Source organism: Anopheles merus, chromosome 2R (genome assembly GCF_017562075.2).
Source record: "Anopheles merus strain MAF chromosome 2R, AmerM5.1, whole genome shotgun sequence".
Taxonomy (NCBI): Eukaryota; Metazoa; Arthropoda; class Insecta; order Diptera; family Culicidae; genus Anopheles; species Anopheles merus.
This window is the reverse complement of record NC_054082.1, coordinates 28804964-28826947: the sequence shown is the minus strand read 5'-3', so window position 1 is coordinate 28826947 and position 21984 is coordinate 28804964. Positions and strand designations below refer to the sequence as shown.

At 48.6% G+C, this 21984-nt stretch overlaps 1 protein-coding gene across 5 annotated transcripts; it reads left to right on the top strand.

Annotated features, from left to right (window-relative positions):
- Nucleotides 1-338: 338 nt before the first annotated feature.
- LOC121587755 (neurofibromin) lies at nucleotides 339-20588 on the top strand. 5 transcript variants are annotated; one of them, XM_041904845.1, is made up of 10 exons: nucleotides 339-528; nucleotides 1403-1546; nucleotides 1627-1798; nucleotides 1882-8817; nucleotides 8897-9180; nucleotides 12017-12778; nucleotides 16247-16449; nucleotides 16545-16731; nucleotides 16827-16992; nucleotides 19911-20588. In XM_041904845.1, exons 1-10 carry the CDS (start codon nucleotides 469-471, stop codon nucleotides 20039-20041), a joined length of 9045 nt encoding a protein of 3014 aa, XP_041760779.1. In that variant the 5' UTR covers nucleotides 339-468; the 3' UTR covers nucleotides 20042-20588. The 5 variants fall into 5 exon arrangements, with proteins under 5 accessions (XP_041760779.1, XP_041760781.1, XP_041760778.1 ...); XM_041904847.1 differs by lacking the exon at nucleotides 12017-12778 and adding an exon at nucleotides 15007-15102 and having other exon boundaries at nucleotides 1612-1798; XM_041904844.1 differs by having other exon boundaries at nucleotides 1612-1798; nucleotides 19923-20588.
- The last annotated feature ends 1396 nt before the right edge of the window (nucleotides 20589-21984 follow it).

Below are 21984 nucleotides of genomic sequence, written 5' to 3'. Positions count from 1 at the left end.
GATATTCAATTTTCCAGTCGTTTAAGCTTAATCTGTGGCGCTTGGGCAGCACCGCAGGCGAGAAAGAAACAGACTGACTGATGCCAGCTGTGAGCACCAACGCAACGAATGGTGTAATGCATGACGTCATACGAGCAAAGCCGATGGGTAGGAAGAAGTTCAGTGCGAGGGGGCCTGAAAGTTTGGCAAGACCGAACTGCTCTAGGTGGGAACGAGACGGCTAAAAAGTTAGAGCGAGAAATGCCCCAAACAACCCTCCCATTGTTTGACGGGGCTGCGGGCCGTCAACCGAGCCGTTCGGATAGTTCGTGCCGTTGCGACCATCCGGGCTGCGCAGGAGTGCACGATGGGACCTGCACAGAACTTTGCCTTGCCCCAAGTGCTACAGCACCAGAACTGCGTACGCTCCGTGCAAAAAGTGAAAATGCTGTGAAAAGTGACACCGCCCAGCACGGAAACCGCAACGAAATGGCTACACAGAAACCGGGCGAGTGGGCCAACTCACTGTTGGCCCGGTTCGAGGAGCAGGTACGTTGGAAAAAACCGCCCGTTACCACATCGTCGAGCAAAGTTGGCACACGGGCAGCGCCCCATTCGGGGGGCTACTGCTGGAGCTGGCCTGCCTGGTGGGACACCTGCGCAGGACGTGTGCGGGAGGAGGGAGGGTCGCGAGGGAAGCTGTCAGCAGCGCAAGGAGAAGATGCAGAAAAATCGATAAAACCTGTCCCATCTTCATCTGGCATGCGCGTGCGGGGTTGGTTGGCGTTTGTGTGTGGGATATGGCATGCTCGGTCCGGGGCAGGCGCGTAGCACCATTTTTGTGAATGAATTCGTCTTTGGCCGACGGCCAGGCGGAGGGGTGGGTACGTGAGCCGGCGTAGGCGTGCGGGCAAGGGGCAGGCAGACAGGCCGGCGGTTTGTTATTGTTTTTGTGCACGATGCTTCTGGGGGTGGGACTGTTGTAGAGTTTCACGTGGCCCATTGCGAGTTTCCCCTCCGATCGGCACCGGGAGGGGAAGTTAGCCGGCTGTAAACAATGTTCAAATGGGGGAAGGTGTATGTGTGTGTGCTGCAATGGTAGGGGTTTGTTTATATTTACATTTGCCTGCGATGCTCCGATCGGTGTGGGGAGGGCCAAGCAACAGTTGCGAATAGAAAAAGAAAACGAGTTCGTTCATCGGAATGTTATTTCTCTGTGACATTCTCATGAATGGGAATCGATCGGAGTTCGCGCACACTTGAAGCTATCCTAGATCTTAGACAACTGGCATGAATGAACGGATGCATTGGGAAATGTAACGAAAAATTTCAACTTTAAAGAGTTACTAAATTTATAGAATAAATGTTTTTTTTGTATATATTTTTAATTATTTTCTTTCCTTTCACCCAATCCCCACCCCAGCTTCCTTACCGCACCGGTCCCCATGGCACACAGGCGCGGCTCAGCATTGACGAAACGATGAACTGCTTGATACAGATATCGCGCTACCGCTTTTCGCTCGTTATTTCCGGCCTGACGAAAATGTTGCAGCGTGTCAACGAGATTGTGAGTATCGGGCCTACCTCCCCCGTTCGGGCCGTCCGGTAGTGCTGCTTGGAACCTGAGCCTAGTTTATTATCTTACAGTTTCAACCGCCTGCCTGCCGGGGTCACGAGCCGGAACGGTGCTGCTATGATTCGTTGATCATCATCCTCGAAACGCTCGAACGGTGCCTGTCCGGGCAGTCGAAAGATACGGCACGTTTCGAGGAAGCGATGAATGTGAAACTGCTCCTCAGGGAAATTTGCCAATTTATTGGTGCGTATTGTACAGGAAAAAAGGCTTTACTTTGCATCGCCGCTCACATGTGCCCGTACCGTTCTGTTCCGTGCTTCTTTCAGATATCCAGAATGAAAACAATCAAAATGCCACCTCGCTGAAGGCGCTCGCCTCGAAGGTGCTGTTCGCACTGTCCCAGAACCACTTCGGGGCCGTGTTTAACCGCATATCGGCCCGCCTGCAGGAGCTGAGCACGTGCGCGGAGGAGAATCCCGACTACAGCGACATCGAGCTGATCCAGCACATCGATCTGGACGTGCACCGGCTGACGAAGCTGCTGACGGAGACGATACAGAAGTTTAAGTCGCTGAAAAAGTCCGCCCACATGATCCTGCTCAGCTCGCTGGAGCGCGCGCTCTGGAACTGGATCGAGTTTCACCCGAAGGAGTTCGAGGACCTGCAGCGCAACCCGAACGACGAGCTGAGCAAATGCTGCGAAACGTTCTTCGACATACTGGACTCGTACTCGGAGAACAAGAAGGCCCGGGCCGCCGTGTGGCCGCTGCAGATCATGCTGCTGATACTGAGCCCGAAGGTGCTGGAGGAGATTGTGAACGCCGACTCGGGTGCGCCGTGCTCGCCGCGCCACCTGAAGAAGAAACACTTCATGGAGGGCATCAAGAAGGGGCTGGGGGCGCACGCGTCCTCCAAGCAGTCGACCGAATCGGCCGCGATCGCGTGCGTGAAGCTGTGCAAAGCGTCCACGTACATCAACATCAACGACTCGAACAACGTGACGTTCCAGCTGGTGCAGAGCGTGATAAACGATCTGAAAGCACTGCTGTTCAACCCGGCGAAACCGTTCTCGCGCGGCCAGGGCTTCAACTTTCAGGACATCGATCTGATGATCGACTGCTGGGTGTCCTGCTTTCGCATCAAGCCGCACAACAACGAGGCGCTGAAGGTGTGCCTGAGTCTCAACTCGCCGCCGGCCTACCACTTTGTCATCGTCAGCTCGCTGCTGAAGATCGTCACGCAGGCGCGGCTACCCTGGTGGCCCCAGATCGACCTGGTGTACGCACGGTCGGGCGAGCTGCGAGGCCTCTTCACCGACACGCTGAACAAAGCGACCCAGGGCTACATCGCCCATACGCCGCTGCGCATGATCACCTCGCTGACGCTCAAATCGAAGGACGCCCAGAGCCGGCTGACCCGCCCGGACGAGGGGCCAGCGCACAAGGCGCTGCTGCTGCTGATGGTGCGGCTGATCCATGCCGATCCGATGCTGCTGCTGAACAGCCTCGGCAAGGCGGGGCACGAGGTGCAAAGCTCGACGCTCGAGCTGATCAACGGACTCGTCTCGCTCGTGCACCAGCCCACGATGCCGGACGTGGCGCAGGAGGCAATGGAAGCGCTGCTCGCCCTGCACTCGCCCGACAAGATCGAGGTGTGGAATCCAGAGGCGCCGATCAACACGTTCTGGGACGTCAGCTCGCAGGTGCTGTTTTCGATCTCGCAAAAGCTGATCCAGCACCAGATCGCCAACTACACGGACGTGCTCAAGTGGCTGCGCGAGATACTGATCTGCCGCAACACGTTCCTGCAGCGGCACAAGGATTACGCGAACGTTGGCAGCCAGATCGCGATCTGCCGCCAGGCGCACATCAAGCTCGAGGTGGTCTTTTTCATGTACCTGTGGTCGGTCGATCTGGACGCGGTCATGGTGTCGCTGTCGTGCTTCGGGCTGCTGTGCGAGGAGGCGGAAATACGGTCCGGTTCGGACGAGCTTACGGTGGGCTTCATTCTGCCGAACTATCACCTCTACCAGGAGCTGTCGCACACCTCGGCCACGCTGACGTCGCCGCAGAATGCGGAATCGCGGTACAGCTTCTTCGAGCATCTGCACGGGCGTGTGACGCTGCAGCGCAACATCATGTCGCTGCTGCGCAAGATCGAACACTGCGTGAACGGCGTGCAGCCGGCGTGGGAGGAAACGTTCCGCAACTGGGAGGTAACGAGCAAGCTGCTCCAGAGCTACCCGAAGGGGAAGCCGGAGGAAGGGCAGGCGGAAGTGTTTCACCGGAGCATGGGCAAACGGCGCGCGAGCCACCAGAGCTCCGAGCACGATCTCGAGGAGCAAATCACCGAGTGGGCCAACATGACCTGGTTCCTGCTGGCGCTCGGCGGTGTCTGCCTGCAGAAGCCTCGCAACCAGAGACAGGCGACGCAAGGCTACAATCTGCCGATCGGAACGGCCGGACCGTCCCTGATGCAATCCACCACCTCGCTGTCCAGCTCGAGCTCAGGGCGCGGCTCGATGCATCCGATCATGGGATCGCTGGTATCGTCGATCGGGCCGGGCAGCAGCCAGGAGGTGCAGTACTGCCCGGTGACCCAGTTCATTGGCCAGCTGTTGCGGCTGCTCGTGTGCAACAACGAGAAGTTCGGCCCGCAGATACAGAAGCACGTGAAGGAGCTGGTCGGGCAGGAAATGTCGGCCCAGCTGTATCCCATCCTGTTCGACCAGATACGCTCGATCGTGGAAAAGTTCTTCGACCAGCAGGGCCAGGTGGTCGTCACGGACATCAACACGCAGTTCATCGAGCACACGATCTACATCATGAAGTCGGTGCTGGACGGGCGGCAAAGCAAGGACCAGAACGACCAGCCGGCGAACGCGGAGCATCTCGGCGTGACGAGCATCGAGAATCTCATGCTAGCGATCGTGCGGTACGTGCGCCACCTGGACATGACCGTGCATGCGATCCACATCAAGACCAAGCTCTGCCAGCTGGTGGAGGTGATGATGAAGCGGCGGGACGATCTCGCCTTCCGGCAGGAGATGAAGTTCCGCAACAAGCTGGTGGAGTATCTGACCGACTGGGTGATGGGCACGTCGCACCAGATCGCGCCGCCGGGCTCGGGTGACGTGACGATAATTACGCGCGATCTCGACCAGGCGTGCATGGAGGCGGTGGCGGCCCTGTTGCGCGGATTGCCCCTCCAGCCGGAGGAATCCGACCGCGGCGATCTGATGGACGCGAAGAGCGCACTGTTTCTGAAGTACTTCACGCTGTTCATGAACCTGCTGAACGATTGCGTGGACGGTTCGGAAGCGGACAAAGACACGAACAATCCGCCACTGTTGCCGCCCCGGCCGAGGGTAGCGGCCGGGAAGCTGACCGCCCTGCGCAACGCCACCATCCAGGCGATGTCCAACCTGCTGAGCGCGAACATCGACTCGGGCCTGATGCATTCGATCGATCTGAGCTACAACCCCGACCTGCAGACCAGGGCAGCGTTCATGGAGGTGCTGACGCAGATCTTGCAGCAGGGCACCGAGTTCGATACGCTCGCCGAGTCCGTGATGGCCGACCGGTTCGAGCAGCTCGTGCAGCTCGTGACGATGATCAGCGACAAGGGCGAGCTGCCGATCGCGATGGCCCTTGCCTCCGTGGTGACCACCTCCCAGATGGACGAGCTAGCCCGCGTGCTGGTGACACTGTTCGACGCGAAGCATCTGCTCTCTCCGCTGCTGTGGAACATGTTCTACCGCGAGGTGGAAGTGTCCGACTGCATGCAGACCCTGTTCCGGGGGAACTCGCTCGGCAGCAAGATAATGGCGTTCTGCTTCAAGATTTACGGGGCGAGCTATCTGCAGGGGCTGCTCGAGCCGCTGATTCGCCCACTGCTGGGCGACGAGCCGACCAGCAGCTTCGAGGTGGACCCGGCCCGGCTCGAACCGACCGAGGACATTGAGGTGAACCGGAAAAACCTGATCGCCCTCACGCAGAAGGTGTTCGACGCGATCGTCAACTCGGCGGACCGGTTCCCGCCGCAGCTCCGCTCGATGTGCCACTGCCTGTACCAGGTGCTGAGCAAGCGGTTCCCGAACCTGCTGCAGAACAACATCGGCGCGGTCGGGACGGTGATCTTTCTGCGCTTCATCAACCCGGCGATCGTGTCGCCCCAGGAGCTGGGCATCGTCGGCAAGCAGGTCCCGACCCAGATCAAGCGCGGCCTGATGCTGATGTCGAAAATACTGCAAAACATCGCCAACCACGTGGAGTTCTCGAAGGAGCAGCACATGCTGTGCTTTAACGATTTTCTGCGCGCCCACTTCGAGGCGGGCCGGCGCTTCTTCATACAGATCGCTTCCGACTGCGAGACGGTCGATCAGACGTCGCACAGCATGAGCTTCATCTCGGACGCGAACGTGCTGGCGCTGCACCGTTTGCTGTGGTCGCACCAGGAGCGCATCGGCGACTACCTGTCCAGCAGCCGGGACCACAAGGCGGTCGGGCGGCGCCCGTTCGACAAGATGGCCACGCTGCTCGCGTACCTCGGGCCGCCCGAGCACAAGCCGGTCGACTCGCATCTGCTCTTCTCGTCCTACGCCCGCTGGAGCTCGATCGACATGTCGTCGACCAACTTCGAGGAGATCATGGTGAAGCACCAGATGCACGAGAAGGAGGAGTTCAAGACGCTGAAATCGATGAACATCTTTTACCAGGCCGGCACCAGCAAGGCGGGCAATCCGGTGTTCTACTACATCGCGCGCCGCTACAAGATCGGCGAAACGAACGGCGACCTGCTGATCTACCACGTGATCCTAACGCTCAAACCGTTCTGCCACTCGCCATTCGAGGTGGTGATCGACTTCACGCACACCTGCTCGGACAACCGCTTCCGGACGGAGTTTCTGCAGAAGTGGTTCTACGTGCTGCCGGAGGTCGCGTACGAGAATCTGTACGCCGCGTACATCTACAACTGCAACTCGTGGGTGCGCGAGTACACCAAGTTTCACGATCGCATACTGGCCCCGCTCAAGGGCTGCCGGAAGCTGATCTTTCTCGACTCGCCAGCCAAGCTGAACGACGTGATCGACCCGGAGCAGCAGAAGCTGCCCGGCGCGACCCTCTCGCTCGACGAAGATCTGAAAGTGTTCAACAACGCGCTCAAGCTGAGCCACAAGGACACGAAGGTGGCGATCAAGGTCGGTCCGACCGCGCTCCAGATTACGTCCGCCGAGAAGACAAAGGTGCTGGCCCACTCGGTGCTGCTGAACGACGTGTACTACGCGTCGGAAATCGAGGAGGTGTGTCTGGTGGACGACAACCAGTTCACGCTGTCGATCGCCAACGAAAGCTCGCAGCTCAGCTTCATCCACAACGACTGCGACAACATCGTGCAGGCGATCATACACATCCGCAACCGGTGGGAGCTGAGCCAGCCCGACTCGGTCACCGTGCATCAGAAGATCCGGCCGAAGGATGTGCCGGGCACGCTGCTCAACATGGCCCTGCTGAACCTGGGCTCGTCCGATCCGAACCTGCGCACGGCCGCGTACAACCAGTTGTGCGCCCTGACCGCGACCTTCGATCTGAAGATCGAGGGCCAGCTGCTCGAAACGCAGGGCCTCTGCATCCCGTCGAACAACACGATCTTCATCAAGTCGGTGAGCGAAACGTTGGCAACGAACGAGCCGCACCTGACGCTGGAGTTTCTCGAGGAGTGCATCCAGGGCTTTCAGCGCAGCACGATCGAGCTGAAGCATCTGTGTCTCGAGTACATGACGCCCTGGCTGGCGAATCTGGTACGGTTCTGCAAACCGTCCGACGAGGGCAAGCGGCAAAAGCAGGTAGCGCAGATCCTCGAGAAGCTGATCAATCTCACGATCGAGCAGAAGGAGATGTATCCCTCGATACAGGCCAAAATCTGGGGCTCGATCGGCCAGATACCGGAGCTGATCGATATGGTGCTAGACAACTTCATCCACAAGTCGGTCAGCTCCGGGCTCGGTTCGCCGCAGGTCGAGATAATGGCCGACACGGCGGTCGCGCTCGCCTCCGCCAACGTGCAGCTCGTGGCGAAGAAGGTGATCGGGCGGCTGTGCCGCGTGATGGATAAAACCTGCCACTCGCCGACGCAGTACCTCGAGCAGCACATGATGTGGGACGACATTGCGATACTCGCGCGCTATCTGCTGATGCTGTCGTTCAACAACTGTCTCGACGTGGCCCGCCATCTGCCGTACCTCTTCCACACGGTGACGTTTCTCGTGTGCACCGGTTCGCTGTCGATGCGCGCCTCGACCCACGGGCTCGTGATCAACATCATCCACTCGCTGTGTACCTGCACCAAGCCGTCCTTCTCGGAGGAAACCCAGCGCATGCTGCGCCTGTCGCTGGACGAGTTCTCCCTGCCCAAGTTCTATCTGCTGTTCGGCATCAGCAAGGTGAAGTCGGCTGCCGTCACGGCGTTCCGTTCCTCCTGTCGCCATCCGAACGACCGCTGGTTGGGCAACGAGCGTGTGTCGCAGGCCCCGCCGGCCGATCGCGAACGTCTGGCGCTGCCCTCGCTCGAGGTGATCACCGAAGCGCTGCTGGAAATCATGGAAGCCTGCATGCGCGACATTCCGGACTGCGACTGGCTGCAGACGTGGACGTCGCTAGCGAAAAGCTTCGCCTTCTGCTTCAATCCCGCCCTGCAGCCCCGGGCACTGATCGTGTTCGGCTGCATCTCGAAAAGCGTCACCGATCAGGACGTGAAGCAGCTGCTGCGCATCCTGGTGAAAGCGCTGGAATCGTTCAACGATATCATACTGCTCGAGGCGCTGGTAATGTGTCTGACCCGGCTGCAACCGCTGCTCCGGCCGGAATCGCCCATCCATCGGGCACTGTTTTGGGTGGCGGTAAGCGTCCTGCAGCTCGACGAATCGACCCTGTACGCGGCCGGTTTGGCACTGCTCGAGCAGAACCTGCACACGCTCAATTCGCAACAGCTGTTCGACAACCAGAACATTGCCGACGTGATGATGGCGACGCGGGAACCGCTCGAGTGGCACTTCAAGCAGCTCGACCATGCCGTCGGCCTGTCGTTCAAGTCGAACTTTCACTTCGCGCTGGTAGGGCATTTGCTGAAGGGCTTTCGGCACCCGACGCCAACCACCGTGTCGCGCACGTCTCGCGTACTGACGATGCTACTCGGGATCGTTGCGAAACCGCACCGGCGGGACAAGTTCGAGGTAACGCCGGACAGTGTCGCCTATCTGACCGGTAAGTGTAATTGTCCCCCTCTCCTTTCGCTGTGTCGCACCACTTTCACACACTCACTTTTTTTTTGCTTTTTTTGTAGCGCTCGTTTGCTTCTCGGAGGAGGTACGCTCACGTTGCCACGTCAAACACACCGTACCGCGATGGCCCGTAGAGTCGGGCGGTTCGGGCGATTCGGCCAGTGGTAGTAGTAGTGATCCGTCGGCACCAAACTCGGCCGGCGGTGGCCCACTAACGGGTGGATCGGGTCCGGGCGGCTCCAGCGGCTCCGGTGGCCATAGTGTGCGCCGTCAAAAGTCTTGGGATATGTTGGACCAGTCCGCTATCCAGTACGCACGCCAGTCGCACAAAGTACAGCAGCACCAGGTAGGTTCGGATGGAAGCTTGGGGTTGTTTTCGTATGGGTGTTACCTCTGCTATCTAAACTAAATGTGAGTGACTCGCATAATCTATTGTACTACGCATTTCGCATACTATTTCGGCTCCAGCTTGCACTAGCCGTGGTGTTCTCGTTTCGTGATTTTTGAGGCTCTGTATCTGCTCAGATTTGAGGAGTTTCTTTACTATGGTGGTTGTACCAGTTCCTACCAAGCCCGAACTTCCCAATATGACTGTGAAAGACATAATAAGCTAGAATCGGGTTGTTCCAATCTTACAGAGAGGCACCAGAGGCTTATTTTATATATATGGCAGATGCTAATACCCTTGTGGAATAAGAACGCACTTTCGATCATAATAATTTTAAAGTTTGTTTCACGATGTATCTAAAGCTGAATTTATATTTCACATTGTGTCTCTGTTTGTGTAAGCTTCTACAAAATAACGATAAAACAATGACGTAAGGTATCTGGTTACTTATTCTTAAATAGATTAACAGATACTAGTTGTCGGATTGCAATAGAGCGATTCATTGAAAGTAATCAGCTCAAATAACTAGTCACCAATAACTGGTAAGAGTAACTACTTAGAGTACGGCCGCGCTCTGTCACCCTTCTAACAAGACATCCGACTCGAAGAAACGTATAGAGCTATATGGAGGAGCACCGGCAGACAGTATCAAACAAACAAGACAAACCTGTCACACTATCTACGTTTTCTCAAGTCTGATGTCTTGTGCGATAAGTGACAGAACGTGCTCTAACTGATTAAAAGTAACAGGTCATCAGCTGCAAAATGTCATGAGAATCACATGACAATCACCACCGAAAACAATGAACCTATCCGTGGTAGCTTAATGTTTATTGCTGATACTCAATGAAAGTACGCCATGACATGCCCAACGTGCGAGTACTTAAGTCAAATACGATACACTGATTGACATGCTCAGTATGGTCCCGATCAACAAAATGAGTATACTTTCTCGCTCTGTCTGGTTTGATGGTCTGTCGGGTCCAGAGCGAGAAAACATGCTCATTTTGTGGCTTGGGACCACTCGCACGCATCGCATATCTCTCATGATTTCCCATCGTGATGATCACCGACAGGAAATGTCACGGCTAAGTGACTGACCAACAGTTGGTTGCACAAAATGTCACCAAGCATGTGATGGCCGCAACAACTGTTTGAATCTCACCTCTGATCATCACAGTAGAGCTCGTGACGCTGACACTATTTTGTTTCCTTCAAAAGTTGTCATGACTAGGTCAGAATTGATTTGCACTGATTTGCACTGATTTGAGAATTGATTTGCACTTGAGAATTGATATTTTGCAGAATTGATCAAAGTAAAAAAAAACCATGACAAAGTAACTGACCAAGCGTTGGTTAATCAAATGCCAAGAGGCCAAGAGGTATTGGGAACACCAACAGTTTGAGCATCACCTCTGATTATCACAATTGAGTACATGACGCTGACATGGATTTTTTTTCCTTCACAATTTTTTATGACATTGACAGTGACATTTTGCAGCACTGGTCATCGTAGTCGAATACATTGAAAGGGTAAAAGTATCTATTAAATATTAACTTTTTAACAGTAACTAGTTACAAACAGCTATTTGGCATACATGAAATTAAAAGGATGAACGTAACTAGTGAAAAATAACAGTCAGGAGCAGGCGATTTTTACTAGCAACTGATTTTTAAAAAAGTATTTTACCAGATATCAGGTATTTTGACCAGTTACAAAAGATTATTCGTCTCTCTAATTAAGCCATATCCTAGCAACCAAAAATGACTCTGTTAGGGTGTTTTCTACTGAAAAACGGTCAAATGGCCACAGAGAGTCACACGATCGTCTGTTTTATTGACGCTTATTTTCTATCGATCTGTCCACACTTCCACCTACTACTACTCGGCTCATTTCAACTCGTATAGATTGTACCACGGGTCCCTTACCACACTATTTGACTCCTTCAAACAATCTGAGTGTGAAGTAGCGTTGATGGTGTAAACTCCTCCTTTCTCTACTCCGTTTGTTTGCTAGATTTCGCGTCTGGTAAAGATCGTGTGTTCTTCAATAGCTTCATTTGACAGTTATGATTTGATGGATTCCCATGTGTTTTGTTTGTTTAATACACGTTTGAAAAGGTTTGTTGCTGTTAAGTGCTCAATAACATATAATCGTTGCATTTCACCGGTAGCTATTGTACATACGTGATTCATTAATTGTACATACGTTAGAACCATGTTGTCATACCATCTGCTCTTTCTTTCTTGCCCATCAATCCAGTGTATCGTAATCATCATCATCATCATGCACTACATAATAATTCTGTGTGTATTTGTTCACCCTTGTACATATATATGTATATAGGCGTTGGATGAGTGAGTGGGGTTTGTAGTTAATTTTGTATTTAATGTTGCGAGAATGGGGTTAACATTTTCATACCGTTTGTCGTTTCTCGAAATCTCGATCGTTTCTTTTAGTCTAGAAGTAGAAGTTGTTTTGTTTCTGCCCCTTTGTGTAACTTGTGTAAACTTGCTCTGGTCTGGGCTAATCGTTTGAGACACACAACCACACCCGCAAACATGAACAAAAGATACACACTCAATAACTCGATGCAGTGGAAGAAAAGGGGAACATCTGCTTATTTTGGAATGTTTGAAATGCTTCACAAGTCGATGAAGGACTATTGACTTCATTCAATAATGTTACACAAGACGATACACTATACTGAAATGCACCTCACGGGGCGACAGTCGAAACGTCCCACAAAGAAACAAAAGACAATGTCTTCCTCCCTTTTGCCCAATCTTATAGGAACCGGTCGTTATCAGAGGAAAGTCGTGGAGAAGTCTCGATTCGGCACACAATCCGCACCTGGGAATGATCAGTCATTCCTCTTTCGTTACTCACGGTATCAACACCACTACCAACAACATCAACAACATGATCACCATGATCAACATGAACAGCAACACTTCAAACTCCACCACTCCAGGCATGCCTAACCTCAACAACAACAACAGCTCCATCCTTACTAACATCATCAGCAGCAACAACAACAACACTACTAACACCACTTCCACGGCCGGTAGTTTCGCTAGTGCTGTCGCCACTAACGCTAACGTCGTCGCTGGCCCGCTAGGCGTCGGTGCGTACCAAAGCCAGCGGAACGATTTTCGGAACCGCCGTTCCTCGTCCGAACCGGTCAACCATGGGCAGATGGTACTGATGAACCCGAACATTGCCAAACTGATTGCGCTCAATCAGGGCCACACGCCCACCTACGGCTATGGAGGTGGTGGAGGTGTCGGTGTCCACCAGCAGCCGAGCCAGGTCGCCATCGCTGCTGCAGTAACGGCGGCCGCGGCAGCCGCAGCGACGGCGGGTGCGGCCGCCGCTACTGGCACACAGTTACCACGGCCAACATCTCCACTGCCGCCGGCAGTTCCGACCGTACCGGTGACCACGGACGAAGAAGGCTCCGAGCAGGCGCGGGACGCGACAAAGCAAGGGACAAACAAGGACGAAAGCGAAAACTTTATCGTCGACTGCTTGCAAGACATATCATCGATCAAAGTAAGAGCGCCCGCAAAAACCGTTTCTGTTACGCATCCCACCATATCTTCCGTCCGTCTGTCTATGTTTTTTCTTTCTCTCTTTCTCTATCTCCTTCGAGATACTTTGCTAGTATTACTACTACTACTACTAATTGCTACTAACTACTGCTGGCTCTACTGTTACTACTCTATACCTAAAAATTTGAATACAGTTCACCCCCCGCTACCACTTACACCTGGCCACTATCCACTACCACTACTATAACCAACCAATTAACAACTATTCCAATTCGTGCTATGTATGCAACAACAAAAAACTCAAACGATCAAACGTTCAATCGGTTGTTGTACTAGTGCTGATGATTAAACTCCTACATACTTCTCTGTTGCTTCTCTACCTCGTTGAATTTTATTTCTTATTGATGTATTGTTGTACCTGTACCATATTCATACATTGCGTGTGTGATCATCTTGTGCGAATGTGTTTATAAATGTATGTATCCGGATTATGTTGATGTTTTTTTCTTCTCTCCCGTATATCAGTTTATCTACTGTTCAGTGTTGTATTTCAAGGGGGTACGATTGTTGTAAATGATTACTATTGTTCTCAGTGCGATCGTGTGCTGTGTGTATAGTATTTTCTACAAATGTTTCCAAATTATCTGGGCTCGATGTGTTGTAAGCTTATATTGGCAGTATGCACGCGGTATTGTGAACGGTGGCTGTGGTGTAATGGATAGCCACGCAGGATCTTGCATGACTGGACGGTATATCGATTCCCATCCCGAGCGCGTGCGCAACAATCAATTAAATTCTTTAAAATATTTGACCTTATAGTAAAAATAACCCTAATGATATAATAAAACCGTCTTTGTGTATATCTGAAGAGGAAGAAAATTGGCTGATTTATAAAATATATAATGTATAAAGGCATTTTTATACATCAAACTCTCTTCGTGCAGAGAGCTTCTCCCAAAAGAAGAGAGTCCCCTAAGAGAATGTTGTTTATGTTGTAGAAAACCTACAATTACAGCATAAATCTGGTCAGCCTTTCGTGTCTTTCTGGGTCTGGGCTGTGTATTACCTGTTATCGATTGACAAATGTGTGTATTTGTTTATTTACGTGCTATAATATGTTACAGTACAAACATTAAAGCATCGCTTCAAACGGTATCTTACCTTTTTGGTAGAGTATTTCAACTTTACTAAAAAAATACAACAAACATGCATTAGCTGACGCTATCGACCACAAAACGAATAAGAAATAGAAAATATAATGTTTAGCTTGGCACATGTGTATGTCTGGAGTGTTGAGGTAATTTGAGGAACCAAATGTCAAATTCCATATAAAAAAAGTTAAACTATCTGAAAACTTAGCCATCCCTCTAAGAACTCGAAAATATTGCAAAAGCGAGTGGTAAATCTTGCTCATATTGAACCCATATTCTAAGCTTGTGTATACGTGGTATTACTTTGATATTCTTTTTCTCTTTTCTTCTTATCCCAATTCTACTTTGCTCCACCACCTCACCGCTCATCGGAACTCAACGATGAGACTGTTGCAATGCTCATAATAATTACTCTAAATACATAACCACACTCACATGCACGGACTTGTTTTCGTATATACAAACATGCAAAATTTTGAAATAATAATTTTTGTTACACGTTCCTATGTGCCACTTATTTCATGTCACTATTTTCCTTATTTGGGTTATGTTTTCATTTCAATTGTTTTTTTTTTTATCCTGTGAACTTCTGTTTTGCTTTTGGGAATTTGTTTGAATTACTTCTTATTGTGTCTATATATATATACTACCATGTCTTGTCTATACTATCATCTGATTGTTCTTATATCCTTCTATCTCTTTCTATTTTTCTCCGTTAATACGCCTCTTTTTTCTCTTTGCATGGACAATATACGGCAATTATCAATGTTCCGGCAATGTTCGCAAATAATTGCGTTAATTCAAATCATATCTGTCTGTCTGTTTGTGTTTTTGCACTGATGTTTTTGTTTTCCTCTTTCTAAATGTTTCTATAATCTACTGTTTTTTGTACGTTTATTGACTTCTTTTTACATTTATTTCCCTTTTTCCATTTTTTTTTCATTTTTAACACAAATTCTGATTTTGGTTTTATATGATGTATGTGTTGTATGTGTTTTCCTATCATTTCCCCGTTCAACATAATATACCTACAAAAAAACAAATGGAAAAATTTCCCACACTTCCCATTAAAAAAAAGATTGCACGTATGCTGTTCAAAACCCACCGATCCTTCTCCGTTCCAACGACCAAAGAACGCCTGGGTAAATCAACGCGGATTGACAATCGTCAGAAGGTACCGGAAGCTAGAAAACAGAAAATAAACAGAAAATCTAATTAAAAAATTAAAACAAAAAAAAACATGTAGAGAATGTAAAAAATCGTCCTGCTGCATCTCCTTTTCACACCTTTCTGATTAGATTTGATGTTCACCTCTTCACTCTTGAGATATGTTTCTTTCTGTCACTGTTTTGCTGTTTAGATAATTGTGTTTTACTCGCTTTTTTGTGAATATTAATCTCGGTGCACTTTGATTATTATTTTATGTTAGTACACTGTGTGCTTTCATCGCTTTTTGGGTTTCTTTCGTTGTGTTTTAGGTTGTTTTATTAAGTTTTCTTTTGTTTATTTAATATCTGTTTCGTCTTTGTTTGCCACTAACAGGTGTTCTTAAGAAAATTATCAATTTTGTTTTTTTATCATTTTTCAATAACGTACAATTCTGGGTGGTGGGATTGTTTCAGAACGTTTTGTTGTACAAATGATGTACTGTGTATATTTGTGTTGTATATGTCTATATATGTGTATGTATGATATTTTTTTGTTAGTTTCTGGCCTTATCTCACCGGAGTTTTCTAAGCTCCTTTTATATTTTCTTCTCTCTGTTACTCTGTCACACTCTTCTTACCGTATATTTCTTCTGTCAGTGTCGGTGTATGCCTTTAGTGAACTCTTATTCCGTCTAGTGGTACCTCGATCGGTAGCGATCGAGGCGCAGGTAGTGAAACTTGCATTAAAAACACTGCAGACTAACCTGGTCTGCCCTGGCTATGTATCTGTCTGTCTGTCTGTCTGTCTGTGTCTGTCTGTCCACCTTTCTACCTATTCTTTCCTATGCTCTCTTATACATTACGCGTGCTTTTAAACCCAAATTGTAATGAAAGCATTAGGCAAAACAATGAAGTATGTTTACCGATAATAAAACCCACCGCTCGGGAATTGTGCACCATTTAGGCATATCTTTCTTTCAAACACCCTCACCACACCATACACACCGATAGTTTTGCTCACTATTCTGCGACCCACTTCTGCCGGTCGGCTCTCTCTCTTTTCCTTCAGTGCTCTTCGCTCTCCGTTCCGAGACGAGCCGAACCGTGTGCTCTAATCAATGATTTCTTTTGCGCTTACTTTATCCTCCGCACGCCGTAACACCGTACCAGGAACGTGGCTCGCGGTCGTCGGTGTCGAACGAGTCGAACGTGCTGCTCGATCCGGAAGTGCTGCCCGACTCCTCGACCCAGGCGCTGGTGCTGACCGTGCTGGCAACGCTCGTCAAGTACACGACGGACGAGGCAGAGACGCGCGTCCTCTACCAATACCTTGCGGAAGGATCGATCGTATTTCCGAAGGTTTTCCCGGTGATGTGAGTGATGGGAGATGCTATGGGAGGAATTGCGAAGGAGTGTGTTTGTGATGTTTTTCTCTGTTTTTTTTCCCTCTCCCTGCCCCTATAAACAGTCATTCACTGCTAGATCAGAAGGTCAACAATGTCCTGTCGGTGTCGAACGATCAGATCGTGCTGGCATCGGTGCAGAGCATCATACAGAACATGCTGGCGAGCGAAGACGCTAGCCAGCAGCCGCTTCACTTCCTGCAGAGCTGCGGTTTCGGAGGGCTGTGGCGCTTTGCCGGACCATTTACTAAGGTAGGATGATTTCTTTTCGAACTTCCAAAAAACGACAACGACGCCATCGCCCGTAATGCTGCGTTTTTTTATTTTCTATTCTCCCCACTACACAGTACAACATGATGGTGGAGTCGTCCGAGCTGTTCGTCAACTTCCTGGAGGCGATGGTGGAAACGTGTCTGCCGGTGGAGGAAAGCACCCCAATGCCACCGTCCCCGCGGCCGTACAATCTCAGCTCCAGCCTGAGCAGCCTCACGCTCGGCTCGCCGACGGATAAAGGTTCCTCCTCTAACTAATACTAGACCGAGATGTTCCTCTGTTTTGGTTCCGTTTCGCTGTTTTCTCGATGTGTTGTTACCGATGCCGCCGTGCGCCGCAGTAGCAACAGCGAACAGGCCGACGATCGTGACGATCACGAGCACCGTCCACGGCCGTGGTCGGACAGTTTCTACCGGCGGCTGCGGTCCCTCTTTACGCGCTGTGTCGATCATTTTCTGTAGAGCCAGACACACGTGTGTCTTTTATTGCTGTGTTGCTACTTCTTTTGGACGTTTCTGTGTGGTTTAAAAAAAAATATTTTTCGTGTCATCGTACACGCGTGTACTGGATGACGATCGTCCTGGCTAACACCACCATTTCACACATGCTTCACTACTACTTACCATTACAAAGTGAGTGTGTGTGAAATGGTCCAATTAAGTAGTTTATTTTTACTTTACGATCCCTGTTTTATGATATGTTTTTTTGATCTCTTCATCTTCATTATTGCATTGCTGCAGTAGTTTTCTACGCTCTGTATGTGTATATATGCGTGTGTATTTCTCTCCTTCTTTGTATATGTGTATGTGTTTTCGGTATATATTTGCGCGTGATTGCCAGCGCTTCCTCTCCTTTTGTTTTGGTGGTATTTTTGTGTGCGTATTACACAGAGGAATTGGATCTCTCGACAGAAAAGCAACACCTTACAGATCTTACACCTTCTTGTCCCGATTGTACCTGCCGCGAATCAGTGCAAAAGCACACCTTATAATAGAAATGTTAGCATGGTGTAGACGGGGCGTAAAGTCGGAAAAGAACATTGTTCATGCATTGATCTTACACCCATCTTCCCCAAGTAGCTGGCCAGAGCAAAGCTTACAGGGTTTCTCTCGCCAGTCTGCGCAAGCAAATGTTTCAAACTTGCCTATTACGTTTCAAATCATCGGTTCGGCTTGGACCAACATTCAGCAAACGATTTGTGCAATATTGAAATGGAATGCTACTGGTCGGAAACGATGATTAGAATGTTTGAGAGCTGGCTAGAGAGAAAGCCTGCCATAACACGTGTGTCTTACCCTTTATATGTCCCAATATTTGTTACGTCTTAAGTAGTGAAAGAAAAGCCATAACCGTAAACAACGAGACGTGGCAGCTATACGCTATACTCTGTAGCAGACGAACTGCTCATTACTAGATCTGTTAGTTAGATTATGTAGTTGTTGTAGTCGCATTAGCTGTAAATTACTGCGGCTTGCTAGCCAAGCCAACCAAATGAACACAAAACCAAGGTACCAATGTTTAGACTGTAAGAGTCTCACAGTACATAATACCGTGTCCACCGGAACGATGAACGCTTTGGAACGATACGATTATCTGTCGAGTTTAGAGAAGCAGAAGAAAGCAATCACTAATGATAGAGGGAAGGCGAGCGAGTGAGAGCAAAGCTCTTTGCTTAGGTTATTTGCTTGTTAAGATATCTTGTTCGATGAGAGAGCTGTTAGAGCTAGAGTAGGGAATAAGTTAAAGCAGCTGGCATCAACGTTGTTGTACAAACGCGTGGCGCAAGGGCGCCTATCGCCGTATGACCCAAGTGACCATTACGCCATCCTGTATGTATCCACTATATCCTAGCAATACATTTATTTATTGTTATCATCATCCGCGCGTGATCTCAGTGACTGTTTCGCGATGGGTTCGCGCTAATGCGCTATTTTCGGGTTCGTCGCCTGTGCTCTGTTGGTAGCAGAAGAAATCCTTAATCACGCGACAGGGTTTGCCACTCGCTTTGGTGTATACGTTGTATTGTACTACATTTTACATTATGTTTTCATTAAGGAACCATTCTAACGATAGTAGACCACTGGCTATCGAATAATTGTATGTGTGTATGTGTTTCAGAAAAACTATGTGTTTCAGAGTTAAAATTTACAGGGATTTTCAAGGGTTCTGATACCTTTCGCACACTTTCTGAATGCTTTCGCACGGAAAGTGATACTGCGGCGGGAAATGATAACCTGCCATTTTAATGAACTTTACAGGGTTTTCCACGATTTATTGGTTGGTTCCCATTTTTTTTTTGTGTGTTCCTACGAATTTTTGGGGAATTTTTCAGAATTTTTTGGTTCAATTGTATTGATTTCCAATCGAACGCTACCAATAAATTATGGGAACGAACCAAAAATCTATGGGATACGATAAAAAAATCAACAGGCAACAAATTATGAGAACCGACCAATAAATCGTGGGAAACCCTGTATGTGCTGACGTAGCTTTATCACCTGCGCGCCAAAGCGTACCACTTCACGTGCGAAAGAGTCCAGAAAATGTGCCAAAAGTATCAGAATCTCTGAAAAACCATGTAAGCTTTAAGCATTTAAAACTTGTCCAACATCCAGTATATTTGAAGCATGATGCAAAATTTTTGATCAATAATCTGATGTTTGACATAATTTCGATCCTATTTATTGGCTGTTGCATATTTGCTATCGGTACCATTGAAGGAATATTGCTATCTCCTAATTATTGGCTTTCCGCTTCTATTTCCAAATCTCTTGATTTTCTTTTCTCTCCTTCTCTATGTGCTTTTCCGATGTCTCTATTTTTCTTTCCTCTTTTTCCTTCTTGTTTAAATGTTTTGTCAATTTACAAATTATGCATACGGACATCCCAACTTTGAACCCTCTTTTTTGCTCAATGTGGTATGATGACTGTGTTCTACCGTTCCGTTCCATCGATAATTTGCAACATGTTTACTTTCTTGTTTGAACGTGCGGAGGTTCGTCTTTCGCTGTTCCACTTTCACGTTTACGTTCACGTTTTTTTTACATCTTTCTCAGTGTATTTAGTTGTATGTGTGTGTGCGTATTTTTTTGGGACATACTTGGAATAAACCGATCTTGTTCCCTCCGGCGCACGCGCGTTCCTGTTTTAATTCGTAGCATTCTCATCAGAATCTCTAGATCACGATGGGTTCAGTGGCAGCGTTAGCTCGTTGCGGCGTGCCTCCTGCAGCAAGGCGCGGACCGGCTCGAAGCACCGCTTCATCGACAGTCCGACGCACAATATCTAGTCAGAGATCTGGTGGAGCGCCGGCCGGATACTGCCTTCGATTGTGGCCGCAGCAGTGAGCCGTGCTGGAGCATCCACCATCACCACCATCACCACCACGAACACCACCGATGATACTGCTGATTCCCGGCGATCGCCTACTACGACTCAGCGACCGATGATCACGAACGAACAGCGGCCCTAAATCCATCAACCGATACCGCGGTGTTTGACAATTGATTCGAAAGGTTATCATGGCAACAGAGAAACTAACTACGCTGTGCAACGATTTTACATCAGTGTGCGCGCGTGTCTGTGTGTGTATCTGTGTTTGTGTGTACCCATTTGTGTGTTTGTGAATGCAGAGGGAGGTCTATTAGTGATGGGGGGCAAATTGATTTTTTTCCCGAGTCGGATTGATACGATTTCGGTTGACTTCGGGTGATTCCGGTTGAGTCCGGACGACTCCGGACAAGTTCATTTTACAATGCAAATCTAAACAAACAAAAGTTAGGCGGCGCAAGTCGCAATTACGGATGGTTATGATCACCATGTTATGAGTTGATGAATGAAAAACTACACTTTAAGGGATTTTTAAAATATTACGATGGAATTAGCTGCCATTGGATTGATCTAAAAACATCCTGTTTGAACACATTCAGGCTCATCCAGAGCCGTTCGTAATCAACCGGAATCGCTCGAAGCTAACCGGAATGGTTTGGAGTCGTAGGAAATGATCTGGAATCGTCTGGAGCCCTCCAAAGTTGGTCGCATTCGTTCGGATTCGTCCTTGGACTTGGATTTGATTCTGATTAGGATTCAGTGGATATCGGAGAGGATCTGCTCCGCATAACACATGACTAATCTCTACACGCCGTAATCGTTCTGTGTGGTACGTCATTTGTAACAGAAGGTTGGACACTTCCCAACCCATAGGTATTTGTTTTCGGATGTATTTGCGCCCAATCGTAGAATCCTATTGGAATATTCATTGGACGTAGCATTCAGTGCAGTGGTGGGAAACTTTACGGCATAACGAGCCAAAATCATCAACTCATACCGGTTAGAATTGCATGTGTAAGAAACAAATTGATGAACTCACCACTTATATGTATAATGGTTCAAAGAACGGAGAAAAGCCCGCCATCTAGCGATCACTTGATCTAGTGCAAAGCACTATTTCTTAGGGACAAACAAGCGAGGTTCCGAGATCCGGAGCGATAACTGTGCGGAAAGATGGTGTGCTGGGTAAACATTTGAAATGTTGCATACATCCTAAGATAACGAAATACAGCCTTTTCAAGCTGGTCAAACGCGTGAAAATGAAAAAAAAACAGGCAACGCAAGAATCGAAACAACTGAATCGAAATAATTTTCATTAGAAAGATTGCAAAGAAAAACAACAACAAACAAACAAACGTTTAGTACAATGTTTAGATTACGAGATGATACAATTTAATCACTCACGTTAAATGTATATTTTATATATGAATGGATTCTATCAATAAATGTTTAACATCACATATAGTAAAAAAAAACATTTGAAAAAAATGGAACGTATTAATGAAGGGTTTAAACACCCTTCTCTTTTTTTTTAAATATCTTTTGTATTTATTGTTTTGTTTAGTTTTTTTTTTATCAAAAGTGAGTTATTACAGACTCTCCAGTACAGTAATGCCCTGGCATATTAAGATGATACCATCTGCTATTCATTCAATATTTTCTTTAAGGCTCGTTTTTATACTAAACATGGATAACTCAGATTCAGATTCATGAATCGGAATTAATTTTCACAATTAATCAATTAATCTGCATCTATCATTTTCAGATACCGAATTTTCAAAGATCGCCAAAGATTTAAGCATCTCATGCATCTCTATATGTATAAAATTTCTTGAACCTTGCATTCTTCATGATTCGCTTTTGAAATATCTAAATGTCTCAAAAGATTTATTAATTTATTTA

Bases quoted from the DNA above. Each gene is read 5' to 3' on its own strand.
- LOC121587755 (XM_041904843.1), top strand. From the start codon at position 469: ATGGCTACACAGAAACCGGGCGAGTGGGCCAACTCACTGTTGGCCCGG. The intron at 8,818-8,896 runs GTAAGTGTAATT...CTTTTTTTGTAG, and splicing joins CAGTGTCGCCTATCTGACCG to CGCTCGTTTGCTTCTCGGAG. The intron at 16,993-19,910 runs GTTCCTCCTCTA...TTTAATTCGTAG, and splicing joins CGGCTCGCCGACGGATAAAG to CATTCTCATCAGAATCTCTA.